Raw genomic sequence first — 14,219 nt, forward strand, 5'->3', positions numbered from 1 at the left:
TGTATCTTTCAGATACGTGAAAGGGATACGTAGGTCAATTTTTTTTTTCAAATTTAAGCCTAACCACTTAAAAAACCCACTCACAATCCATTTTATTTTAGTGCATATTTAGAAGTGATTTTTAAATCATCAAAAATCACTTTTTTCATTTTTAAAATTACTCAAAAACACACTTTTAATTACTCAAAATTAATTTACTTTTCAATTTTACACTTTTAAAAGCAATTTCCATATCATCAACATTAGTTTTGAAGAATTAAACATGTTTCACGGTGATTTTGAAAATGACAAAAGTGATTTCAACCATTTTAAAATCACTTCCAAATATAAAAGTTCACTTAAATTGAGTAATTCAAAACAAAATAAATTAAAAATGATAAAAAACATAAAAATAGAAAACAAAAACGAAACGTAATTAAATCTTCATTCTTCCCTTCTCCCTCACTATTTAAATCATAATTTACACTCCATTCATCCTCAACTTCATTCTTCAATCTTCATCTTCTACTTCTTTCCTACCGTCTTTTCTAGTCGCTCTATAATCACTTGACGTTACCAGATTTTTTTTTTTCAAGTTTTCACTCTCTTCTTGAACCTATTTTAATCTAACTTAAAATAAGTATTATAGTCAACGTATCTGTATCTTAGTTTTTTAAAAATTAACATATCGTCGTATCATATCATATCTGTATCATGTATCCGTCAGTACTTCTTAACTGCGAACAAAACCAATACGATGCTCAACTAACATCATAAAGTAATTGATTGCATATTTGAATTGAATTGCCCAAGTCACCTAATATAACCAAACAAAAATAATTGCAAATTGGATTTTATTTGTTTTGTTTATTTGTTTCTTTGAACATTACGAAAAACTCCAACATTTTTTTATGAACATAAAGCCAAGTGACGCCGGTTTACCTAACATTCAATTTATTTATCCAAATTCTTCATCCCAGAAATTTGGCAAACTATATTAGCCACTTAGTCAAATGCATAACATTTTGCTTGTAATGGAAATTTAATTCTAAAATGTTTAATGTCAGATCTTAAAATAAAGTGAGTTATTTTATGTGAAAATATTATGTATTATCGATCGTATCTATCTTTTAAAACTTCATTCTAACCACACAAAGTATAAAAAAAAATATATATATATATATATATATGAGGAAAAAAAAGAGAGAGAAAGTTTGATATGTGGCCATTTATAATTAGATAATTGGAGATGAATAATTATATTCTTTTTTATCTACACGAATATAGCACAACAAATTAAAGATGTAATAACGGTAGATAAGAAAGTCAAATCTATATCTAATTTGACTAAAAATGAAATTAAATGTCTGTTTGGTAGAGAAGTTGGATTTTGTTTTATGTTTTAAAGTTCAATGAGTTTAGTAAATATGTGTTTTTGTAAACCATTCGATTATGTTTCTGAAATTTATTTTTGGATTATGTGGTTCAAATAATGCAAATTTGGAAAACAATAATATTCTTACACTTTTATTGTATCGAGATTTTGCATTTTAATTTTTTAAAATGCATAATTATATTAATTAAATATAAAAACATTTAGAAATATAATATGTCAAATTTTAAACTCAATTCATTTTTTTTTAAATATAATATGCATCAGGTATAGTATTATAAATTATATAATATTACAAAACAATGATTATATATATTTTTAACATAAATCATATTAATAAATAAAAACAATATTTTATTGTCAACCAAATATTAGTGGGAACTAGAACTAGTTTTATGATTTATAAATATATAGTATCAAATACATTTTAAACAATTATTTAAATTAAAATCTAATTTCTGAATATGCTACCAAACACATATCAACAAATCTCTGAAAAATCATGAAATACAACTCTATTTTCATTGAATCTCTTGTTTTTAAATTTTTATTTTCAAATTCTCTATCAAACATATTTTGTAGTTACGTGTATTTTTTTAGGAAAGAAATTCATTCACATATTTCTTAAATTTTATAGACAATTAATTTGTTGAATTTTTTTTTCTTGGATATTTACACTTACAAAAGTCAATTCATGTCAAAACGAACACAACTCAATTAGTGTGTTAGTAACTACGAGGATTGTGGTTCGAATTTCTTTATTCCCAATTCTGCTACAAAAAAAAAACCAATTCATTTATTAGATTTAAATTTAAAATGGTTAAAATATGTATTTGCATATAGGATTTCATTCCAAAGAGAGCATAGTTCAATTAACATAAAGCGTATTAGTGACCACGAGGTTTCATTCCATGGTAGTCTATATAAACTTTTGATAAATCTTAGATTTGGTCCATGAACTTTCAATAAATCATAAGTTTAGTGTTTCAATGTTAATTTTTATAAAACTTGGTAATAATAATAATAATTTTCATCCCAAAAAAGATATCTTTCAATATATTTTCACAATTTATAAAGGGAATGTTAATACATACAATTTTTTTTTAAAGAAAACAATTAACTCCTTACATACAAAATTGAAAACAATGAGAATGTTCAAGTTTTAATTTTACAAAATATCATAAAATGTCGATGTGAATAGATAATTTTTAACAAAAAAAAAAAATTATAAAACAGAGAAAAGTCAAGGAAGTTATTTATATTAATAAATAAATATTTTAAAGTTTATTAATGAGTTAAAATGTCTATCGCTTATATTATATTCATATTGTTGACATATAGTTTTTTTTGTAGTGAGAACTTCATTAAAAATCAAAAGCTAGTAGAAATCGATAAGAGTAAATCCTCATTTACAACATTCAGCAACCAAATGGAGAAATTAAAATTCTAAAAGACTTTATCATCTTCTGAATTGGAAGAAAGACTCTTAAAAAAAGTTCTCAAAATCAACTGCAACACAAGCAATACAGTGAGCTCCACGACTCCCATCCATGTGATAAAATGAAAAAGACAGTGAAAAAGAACCCACAGAGAATGCAAGTTCTTCGATTTCATCGATCGAGTTCCCCACTTTAGTGAGATCAACCGTAGGTTGGTTGATTTGGTCCACAACACCATTTGGGAGTGATTTTTTTATTGTTGATATATTATTACTTTTTTCCGTATGTTTCAATTATTTTTTTTTTTACTATATAAATGAAAATGTCGACTCACTCCTTAAATTGATGTTGGACCTACATAGACATATAAAAATATTGATGAAAATCTAATATCATTATTGTATAGCTTAATTTTAAAATTTATTGATAATATATAGAAACTAAATTTAGATATTTAAAGGTATAAGACTAAAATAAAACAAAATCAATCAAAGTAATACTTTAATCATTTAAACTATATATATCCGATGAAACCTTAAACTTTCACCAACATTAATAAACTAGTTCATGAACCAAAATTTAATTTCAAGGTATATATAAATTCGAAAAAGAAGATAAATTAAAGGGGAAAATCTAAAAGAAAATTAGAAAAAGAAATAAACAATTTTGTTCCCGCCTCAAGCATGATTGCAGTTTGCTAGAAGAAGCAAAACATGAGAATCACGTGCTGATGGTTGTGAGCTAACTAACATAAGCAACAGCGAGCACGTGCCTTGATCACCCTCTTCAACGTTCTCCCGTTTTTACCATTTTCTCCTTCTCTATATAAAATCCCATTTCCATTTCTCAACTTCCGGTATTCAATTTCCCGTTAATCCACCACCGCCGGATTCCCTTCCCTCACTCACCTCTCAGGTCTGTTCTCTCTTCCTCTTCTTCTTCTTCTTCTTCTTCTTCTTCTTCTTCCACTACTCATCATTTTACCTACATCTTCTTCTCTTCTTCCCGCTTTCTGGATCTGTTTGATTTGAATTCCCCCTTATCTCTCTTACATTATGTTCCTTTCTCTCGTTCCTACTCAAAATCTCCTAAGCATCCTGTTTTTCGATCTCTTTACACCTTAATTTCTGTATTTTCAAGAGCTTTTTTAGATTTAGAGATTATGTTTCTCTGCATTTGATTTGCTGATCCGCTTGATTTGGTAGTCGTTTGTGGTTTTGAGGCATTGAGCTTGTCGATAGGTTTGGTCAATTTCCGAGGGTTTAACTCTCTTACTTTTTGCTTTTGAATTTGAATTTTAGTAGATTTGTTGTAGGATGTAGTTGTTTTAAGGTAGCATTTTTCTTTAATCTCTTGCCTTAGTATATCATAATGTAATTCATTGGATTTCTTCCCTTTTTTAGGAGATCGATTTGTTGAGTTATTTATAGATTGAATTGAATGCAGAACTTTTTAATTCTTCAAACTTTAATTTGCTTTTTTGTTCACCTTCTCTACTCGTCCACTTTAGATCGCTTCCGTGTCTGAACAGGTGTCTTTAGTTCACGAAGGGCTTTTAGTCGAAATATAATAAAACCGAAGAATTATGTAATTAGCTAATTGGATTTTGGACATTTCTGGTGATGGAAGATATATTGAGGAAGTCATTTATCTAACTTGTCTTGGTAACTATGTCCATCGAATCATGTGTAGATAAGCTAAAAAGTAAAAACCTTTTTTTTGTTGTTGTTGTAATTTTATTTAAGTCTTTGCTTTTTGAAAAAAGAAATTATGTATAAAGATCTAGTGAAAACGATATGAAGAAACATAGTTCTTGTCCTCAGGTTCCTTTGACGCTCACCATGGCCACTGGACAAATATTTTCTCGTACGACCCAAGCACTGTTCTACAACTACAAGCAACTACCCATTCAGCGGATGCTTGACTTTGACTTCCTCTGTGGTATGTATCATTTCTTCTATTTTGAGCTTCCATATCAATAGTACAGAACTAAAATTTCCGAGCGTTTGGATTTGGTTATCATTTTTGTTTGCTGTAGATTATGGTTATCTACACAATTAACTTTTCCTTTTGACCTGTTACTCAGGGAGGGAAACACCATCAGTTGCTGGAATCATCAATCCGGGTTCTGAGGGATTTCAGAAACTCTTTTTTGGTCAAGAGGAAATTGCCATCCCTGTGCATTCTACGTGCGTAATTAAATTACCCATTCTCCGATATTAAATATGGTTTCTAACATCTCGCCATTATTGACAACTGATTCTAGATATGGTTCTGTAACCACTGGCCAATGACTTTGATAGGTTTTTAGTTCCAGAAGCTGCTTATATAGTTTGCTATTCTTCCAACTTGTGTCTTTTTACTATACCATGACATAGCATTATCATGAAATCAATTAATCGTTTAAAGTGGTAGTCTTATTAATCTTCTTAAATTGAACTAAACATCATTGACCAGTATTACTGCATTTTTTAAGCAATATCTCATATATAGAACTTGTCTAGAACAATTTGATTAACTTCCTGACTTCTTTTTGTACATTTTTCAGGATTGAAGCAGCTTGTGCAGCACATCCCACAGCCGATGTCTTCATCAACTTTGCATCCTTCAGAAGGTTTGTGTTAGTTGTTGTAATTTTATTATGAGAGAACTTGAGATTTCTGTTTCCACGCATAACTAGTTTATGCTGCCATATGTGCAGTGCTGCTGCATCATCATTGTCTGCTTTGAAACAGCCTACCATCAGAGTTATAGCTATCATAGCTGAAGGTGTTCCAGAGTCAGACACCAAACAGTTGATTGCATATGCACGGGCTAACAATAAGGTGAGGAAAGACTTGATGCTTTTAGTAAAACAGAGCTTTTAGCATCAGTAACGCACAGAAATACATACTTGAGGGCACATACATGCACCAAACGACAAGTGAACTGCAATACAGCACACATGGAATAAAATCTAAAAGCCATATTGTAGGGTTTATTAATGAAATGGAACCTTTTCTCTCTGCTTAATTAAAATGCAGGTTGTTATAGGCCCAGCTACCGTTGGTGGTATTCAAGCTGGAGCATTTAAGATCGGTGACACTGCTGGAACAATTGACAATATAGTACAGTGCAAGTTATACAGGCCTGGATCCGTGGGCTTTGTCTCTAAATCGGTATGTGACTGTTGCTGAAGTCTTTGTGGAGTCTTTTCCTTACTTTTTTCAATGAATTAGTCGTCCAAGTCAACCAAAAGTGTGCGCTTATGCATGGAAACGATTGTTTGATAGATTTATCATGCACCACTAATTTGTTTTTGTTGCCAAATGACATCAATTTGAGTGTTTGCTTTTTGTTAAATAAAGAAATGTCAACACTCATTGCCACCCTCTAAAGTAAGTGGTTATGCGGTTTACTGAGAGATGATACAAATGTGATAATGTTTTATAATATCACAGGGTGGAATGTCTAATGAGATGTACAATACTATTGCCCGTGTTACAGATGGAATTTACGAAGGTAAACTTTCTAGCTTTTCACTGATCTTAGTCTAGGACAGTTTTGAAATATTCAATTTGATTCACATTCTTTAATTGCACAGGTATAGCAATTGGAGGTGATGTGTTTCCAGGTTCCACTCTTTCAGACCATATTTTGCGGTTTAACAACATCCCACAGGTATTTTGATTGACACCTTGTGGGTTTGCTGCCTTTCAGCTTAATAGATGAACTAGTAACTCTTTGTGCGTGCCAGAAGTAATGTCTTTTTAAGGACCCTAGCTACACAAGGACCACTTCCTCCTTTCACAAACACACAAGTACACACAAAAATAAAGTACTTGGTTTTAACTATGGTACTTGTTGCCCCTCTATCACGGATGGCAGTGATGATAACACTTGAGGACCACTTCCAACCTTCACAAACACACAAATGCGTGCAAAAATAAAATACTTGGTTTTAACTATAATACTTCTTGCCTCGATATCATGGATGGAAGTGATGATATCACTTTAATGAAGTCATTACCAAATTGGCTTCTTCAAGTACTTTGTTCTCTGCAGTTAATTTGATTTTCTTTCTGCTATTTATTAGGTTAAGATGATGGTTGTACTCGGAGAACTGGGTGGTCGGGATGAGTATTCTTTAGTTGAAGCCATGAAACAAGGAAAAGTTAACAAGCCAGTGGTCGCCTGGGTTAGCGGTACATGTGCAACACTGTTTAAATCTGAAGTTCAATTTGGACATGCTGTAAGTTGGCACTGAACTTGTCCAGCATACTGTATTTTTATTGTATGATAGGAGTTGCAGTCACATTATTTACTCCTTGACCTTCCCTGAGATTGACTATAGGGAGCAAAAAGTGGTGGTGAGTTGGAGTCTGCACAAGCCAAAAACCAGGCTTTAAGGGATGCTGGAGCAATTGTTCCAACTTCATATGAAGCCCTCGAAGATGCAATTAAGGAAACATTTGGAAAATTGGTAAATTCATTAATTATATGACTACCTTCTCTGACACCAGGAAGAGCTACTTTATGCTATACTGTCCAATTCTTCGTAGATGATGTTTTGTCAAAATCTATCTATGACTACCAGATAATTTTATTTTTCCATCTGATTTTTGCCTAGGTCGAAGAGGGGAAAATTACTCCAGTAAAGGAAGTAAAGCCTCCACAAATTCCTGAAGATCTTAACTCAGCAATTAAGAGCGGGAAAGTTCGGGCCCCAACCCATATTATTTCCACCATTTCTGATGACAGAGGTTTGTTTTTAACCTAGTAACAAACTTTTCTTTCAGTACCTTTTAGGCTTTAATAGCATTAATTAAGTAATGATTGGTCTTTTAAACAAAACAAAAACAAAATAGGTGAGGAGCCAAGCTATGCTGGAATTCCAATGTCATCCATTGTGGAGCAAGGTTATGGTGTTGGGGATGTTATCTCACTATTATGGTTCAAGCGCAGCCTTCCTCGGTACTGTACACATTTTATTGAGGTACGTACGTAGCTTACTATTGAGGACTGTAGTTTTTCTAGATATTAGATAAACATGGAGTTGCATGTCAAAACCAATTGGTAAGGAGGAGAGTAACCCATATATTTTATAAAGAGTGAGGTCTTTTCATTTTTCCAATGTAGGATCCGCAACATATCCCTATAAAATGGTGCCTCTTTGGGTTCATTCTTGGATTAGATCTTTTTCTTTTCCCTGACTGAATATCTATTAGGACTTCATAGGCTCTGACGCCATATTAGAAAAATATGGGATTCCATCTCAAAATCAATTGATAAATAGTGAGGTCTCTCCATTTTTTCAATGTGGGATCCTCAACAAGGGACTATGAAACTAGATTCCACAGCTTTGTGACTCTTCAATTTAGTAGTTTTTATTCTTTTGCTTCTCCACTTACACGAATACTCAAAGTGGAAGTTAAAATTACAGTCTTGGACCCAGGTTTGACAAGTTTCATGCTCTTTTCAGATATGTATTATGCTCTGTGCTGACCACGGTCCTTGTGTATCTGGAGCACACAACACTATAGTAACAGCTAGGGCTGGAAAAGACCTCGTGTCCAGCCTTGTCTCAGGTTGTAATTCAACTTATTTGGACAAGGATGTTATGTGGTATATGTTAGATGTGACTAATCAATGACAATGGCATTCTGAAATAGGTTTGCTTACTATTGGCCCTCGATTTGGTGGTGCCATTGATGACGCCGCTCGGTATTTTAAGGATGCATATGACAGAGTGAGATTTGTTCATTGCTGAAACTTAAATAAAGTTGGTGCTTTCTGAATCTTTTTTCTCTAAGATATTTTGTGGCTTCCTGCTTTTTTCAGAACCTTACACCTTACGAATTTGTTGAAAGCATGAAAAAGAAAGGGATTCGTGTGCCTGGAATTGGCCACAGGTATACGGATGATAGTCTCTTTACAAGTTACAACATCTTAGGTTGTTCTCAGTTCGGATTTGCTTGGTTATTCAAGTGGTTAATCGATGGTTTAATTTTGTGGAATAAGGATCAAGAGAGGCGACAACCGAGATAAGAGAGTGGAGCTACTGCAGCGGTTTGCTCGGACACATTTCCCATCTGTGAAGTACATGGAGTATGCTGTGCAAGTTGAAACTTACACTCTCTCAAAGGCAAACAACTTGGTTCTTAATGTAGATGGTGCAATTGGGTCCCTTTTCTTGGATCTTCTTGCTGGTAGTGGAATGTTCAGCAAACAAGAGATCGATGAGATCGTCGAGATTGGCTATTTGAACGGTCTATTCGTGCTGGCTCGATCCATTGGTCTGATTGGGTGAGTAGGAAATACTTTACAAACCATTATTATCTAAGCATTTTTGCTTCCTTTTGAACTAAAAAGTACAAATATAGATACGAGACTACAGATACAATACAACACGTTTATTAGAATATACAATCTAGAAATTCAAACCCAATAAGGTTGCACATTTATATGCTAAAAAAAAAGAGTTAAATGTATTTTACTCTCAAAATTAATTAATTTCGTCCTATATTGTCATATGTCTAATATACTTAACAAGTGTTTAATATGAGTCCAACAAATGTTGGGCATGTACTGTTTTTGTACCAGCAGTGTCTAACACATTTCATATGCTAAAAAGTATTTGATGTATGTCTAAGGATCAGGCACGAACACACTAGGCAAACTAAAGTGCCTGTATTTCATAGTTTTTGAAGTTCGATTATTGTTTATTGGGTCTTCTTTTACCTGATTGCTTTCACTTTTTGTAATTGAACTTTCCAGACACACATTTGATCAGAAGAGACTGAAACAACCACTTTACCGCCATCCTTGGGAAGATGTTCTCTACACCAAATGATGAAATCACAAATAGCAGGAGTTACAAATATTAATCTCGACAAGTATGTTTCTTTGCAGTATTTTATTATTGGTGGAATCTCTTTTTCCTCTTCTCTCCTTAGACCAACTGTTTGTAATGCCTTAGTTACTTCAAATTTCATTCAGGTTGTCTAGTTCATAAAAGGAAGAATTGTAGTTCATTTTTGAATTAAACTATATTTCCAAAAAGTGTCAATCTGCAACTATCCTTATGTAAAATTATATCTTTCTTTGACCATTACAAGCAATGGAAATTCTGTTCTGAATGTTTTGGTTTCCCATTGATAATTAGTCAATATTTTACTGCTGCTTCTAGCTGTTTAGGTTACCAATAAAATCCGACTGTTTTGTGGATTACTTGTTTCTATTTCCTTTACATTTATAATTTTATTTCGTTTAAAATTATCAAAAGTACTCCTAAAAGGTTTAGTTTCAATTCTTGAAGTTTGAATTTTAATGAGAAAAGCCTACCAAATTTTTTTTGAAACAATCTTCAAACTTTTAAGTGCTGAAATGAAAGTTTTAAAAGAGTAGAATTAAAAAACCAATCTCATAATTGATTAATATTTTTCAATAATTAATGCTCTATTTAGTAACTATTTTATTTTTTGTTTTTTATTTTTAAAAATTAAACTTATATATTACGAGGGTGCAAGGTAAAAATCAAAAATCGAAAAACCGCTCAAATCGACCGAAACCAATGTCAGTACAGTATGGAACCGATTCAAGTTGGCGGTTTTGGTTTTGGTATAGGAAAAATGGATGAAATTCGGCTGGTTTCAAGTTTTGTTGAACCAAACCAGATAAACCCGAAGTCAACCGATAGTGTTTATATTAAATTTTAGACTTTTTTAGTCCAATTGGTTCCCAACCCTATTGGTTGCGGACTATCTTACCTTGAAGTGGGTTGACCATCTAATTGCCCAACAACTCCTAGGGCTACCGAATTAGTGAATCGTTCGAACCGATATTATTATAATTGGTTCAACTCAGTTTGAGGCTCAAAATCAATTCGATTACACCCCTAATATAAAATTCTACTTCTACTCATAAATGTCTATGTTTGTTATCTAGTTTCTACTCATGTTTTTAAAAATCAAATCAAATTTCAAGGAAAGAAAAAAGTTTTCAAAAACCCATTTTCCGTTTTAAATTTTGAATAGAAACTCATATGTTTCTTTAAAATGAGTGATAACATCAGGGGGAAAACAAGCATAAATTTATTAAAAAAAAAAAAAAAAAGTTGTAAAGGTGTCCAAATTTTAAATAATGTTTGATAGAATATGAGCATGAATTTGAGTGCACTTTTTGAGTACATGTTGAAGTGGGTTGGAGAGTTGTTGTTTTTGGTAAATTCGTTATGGCAATTTGGAGGGTTGAGGGTTGGAATTTGATGGCATTTATATCCGAAGCTGATTGCTCAAAAGTGGAAACTTTGGAAATTAACAAAGGTTTTTGGTTTTGTGTATTTTTTTGGTCATTATAATTTAATTCCATGGAAGAAAAAGAGGGCATCGCCATCCACAATTAAAGCCAAACCACGTACATTTCATCTTTACAGCCCTATAAATAAATAAATAAAACCAATTTTATTGGACTTTTTCCACTTTCTCTCTTCCTCTCTCTCTAACTATGGATGTCACATATAAGCAATTTGTCAAAATGTATATATAATAACAATAATAAAGATTAAATAATATTTTACTCATTCTACTCCCGGTTCTATTTTATTTTAATCTTTGTACTTCAATTGTCCATTTTTAGTTTTAATACATTCAATACATCTTAAATCCATTTGATGGATCTTAAGTTTAGTATTTTTGTTAGGAACTCGACAAATAAATTGACGTAGATATTTACATGATTCATTAACAATGTCTTTGTTACGTCCACAAACAAAAAGAGAGATCAATTTATTATTAGAGAAAAAATATTATATAATAATGCGTCTCTAAGGTTTAAAGGTTTAGATATAGTGCATCGCTTTAAACCCTAAGACCAAAGTAAATATCGCATAAACAACTACATATCGGTTTCAGGAGTGTTTCTCTCTCGAATCTGATTCCTTATGTTTGGTTATTTAGACAAACTCAAGGCATTCCGACACTTTTAATATTAATCTTTTATCAAAATTAGTTAAATAATAATGCTTTTAATTAAGGATGTACATGGGTTGAGTTGAGTTAGATTGAGTTGTGAGGATTTTTTTCAAGTTGGTCAGGTTGACTATTTGAACGACCCGAATTGGGTCTCCAACCCAACTCAACCCAACCCTTAAAATTCAGGTTTCATTGAGTTATCGGGTTATTTATATTTTCTTCTCTTTTTTTAAAATATATTTTTATATTAACTTAAAATACTTAAATTTGTTTACTACACATATTAATAACTAAAATTTCATCAAACTCAGATGTTAAATAGAAAAATCTAAAATATCTATTACAAACTTAAAATAAACGTGGTAAAGATGTATACGAGTTGTATATGAGTTATAACGTTTATAAGTTATATAAGTATGATAAAAATAAAAAATAAAAAGATATGGTGGGGTGCTATGTGTTTGCTTGCAAGTTGCAAAATAGGAATGCGTTGCACGCAACCAATGTTCGACTTTCAAATCAACAATTAATCAAATTCCGTCTTTACCCATTTTCCATCCTCCCAAAATCCTTCTTTTTGCCCTTTCAATTTTTTATACTTTTAATTATATTTTTTAAATAGTCATTTGTTAGTTTATAATAAATAGGAAAATTATTTCAAATAGTAGAATTGTTGAAATTATTTATAAGATATAGCAAAATTTTATAACTATCAATGATAGACGTTGATAGGCACTGATAAAGTCTATCAGCATCTATCATCGATAGTTCTAAAATTTTATTATATTTTCTAAATATTTTGATTCATTTTTCAATATTTAAAAACATCTCTAATAAATAAATATTATATAATTTTGTTTTAATTACAATAATGGAATAATTTTTATTTTAATATTTTTGTATTATTGTCTTTTTTAAAAAAAAAAAATCTTATATCTAGTATAAAGAGAGCAACTTTGTTTTGGTGACTAGATTGTTGAATTAATATGTTAATATTCCAATATTGTGATATATATAATGCAATAATTTTTATTCTAATGTTATTATGTATCTACTTTGAAGGTACATGAAAAAATGTATTGTTTCACCGTGTTAATCACTATTTGCATTTAACTAAATCCTCTATTTTTTTTTTTATATACTTTCCCTAAATTTTGGATCTCATGTAATTGTTTTTTTAAGAATGTAAATGCAAGTATTTGTTTTTTTTTTTTTTTTTTACACGTGCATCTCACATATACATTGGAAGAATCAATGCACCAATTCAATGTGTATAACCACCTTCACTCCAAATAAATGCATCAAATTGGCATATGTTGCATTCTATCTCCAATAGACACATCACACCAACATCAATTGCACTTATTTGACCTAAGACTTCTTTTTTTAAAAAAAATATATAAGTTTATTTTGTAAACCAATATTTGGAAAAGTCACATCCACTGTCTTTCAAACGAACACCTACGCTTGAAAAGTCACAACCACTCGACAAAGGACAATGTGAGAATTTATTAAAAATGTAAGGATAAAAGGTGCATGTAAATATTTTCCCTATAGCTCTTTTTAATATAGTAAAGATTAAATTACAAATTTAGACAATTTGTTCGTATTTATTTAAGTTTGGGAATTAAAATATTTCTAATAAATCTTTAAATAATTTATGTGCTTATTAGATCATCGTCGGATAAATCATGAACCTATTCAACATTTTTTAAATAATATTGGACTTACTATACATGAAAGTGAAAGTTTAGAGTTTATTACATGTAAAATTCAATTTTAAATTTAATGGACCAATTAGTTAAAAAAATAAATAAAAAAATATATGTAAATGACTTATTGGATGCAAATTTAAAAGCTAGTAACTTCTCTATTGTTTTTAAGTTTTGAGATTTATTAAATATAAAATTGAAGGTTTGGAGATTAGTTCACTTTTGAAAGTTTTTATTGCTTTTTACACATATTTAAAAAGTAAATATCTATAATTTAACCTTGCAAAATTAGTCAAACATTTAATTTCAAATAAAATATATATACTATGATTGCTCATCTTCCATTGAGAGCGGTATTGGTATAATTTTAAAGACATTAATTTATATTTATAAATTTGGAGGTTTGTATCAATTAAAATTTTGAATTAATACTTGTATCAGTTTAAACTCTGAATTTTCATAATTATATCATTTTTTTTATGAATCATAAATGTATCAATTTACATCTTCATCCAAATTTCACCCAACCAGTACCTTGTGAAGTTTACGATTTCACTCAATAAAACTTCAAAATTTTCACAAGTCATCTAAGTTAGACTTATAATTACAATTAACCTTTGAAAATCATTCATGTATTGATTCTCAAACGTGTGTAGACTCTTTAGATGTCGGTATTACAAAATGGATGATTAGAGAAAATGCACGAACGATTCTCAAAGGGACTAAAAGTCAAAATTGACTCCAT

At 30.7% G+C, this 14,219-nt stretch overlaps 1 protein-coding gene across 1 annotated transcript; it reads left to right on the plus strand.

The window, feature by feature from the left end:
* Nucleotides 1-3,599: 3,599 nt before the first annotated feature.
* On the plus strand, nt 3,600-9,929 carry ACLB-1 (ATP-citrate lyase B-1). Its single transcript, XM_039050583.2, has 17 exons — nt 3,600-3,726; nt 4,635-4,752; nt 4,898-5,000; nt 5,360-5,425; nt 5,513-5,636; nt 5,835-5,969; nt 6,252-6,312; nt 6,395-6,471; nt 6,887-7,042; nt 7,145-7,273; nt 7,421-7,553; nt 7,659-7,786; nt 8,273-8,378; nt 8,463-8,539; nt 8,632-8,702; nt 8,812-9,096; nt 9,568-9,929. Exons 2-17 carry the CDS (start codon nt 4,653-4,655, stop codon nt 9,641-9,643), a joined length of 1,827 nt encoding a protein of 608 aa, XP_038906511.1. The 5' UTR covers nt 3,600-3,726; nt 4,635-4,652; the 3' UTR covers nt 9,644-9,929.
* Nucleotides 9,930-14,219: the final 4,290 nt, after the last annotated feature.

This window comes from Benincasa hispida, chromosome 12 (assembly GCF_027475165.1).
Source record: "Benincasa hispida cultivar pf3 chromosome 12, pf3_genome.v1.1, whole genome shotgun sequence".
Classification (NCBI taxonomy): Eukaryota; Viridiplantae; Streptophyta; class Magnoliopsida; order Cucurbitales; family Cucurbitaceae; genus Benincasa; species Benincasa hispida.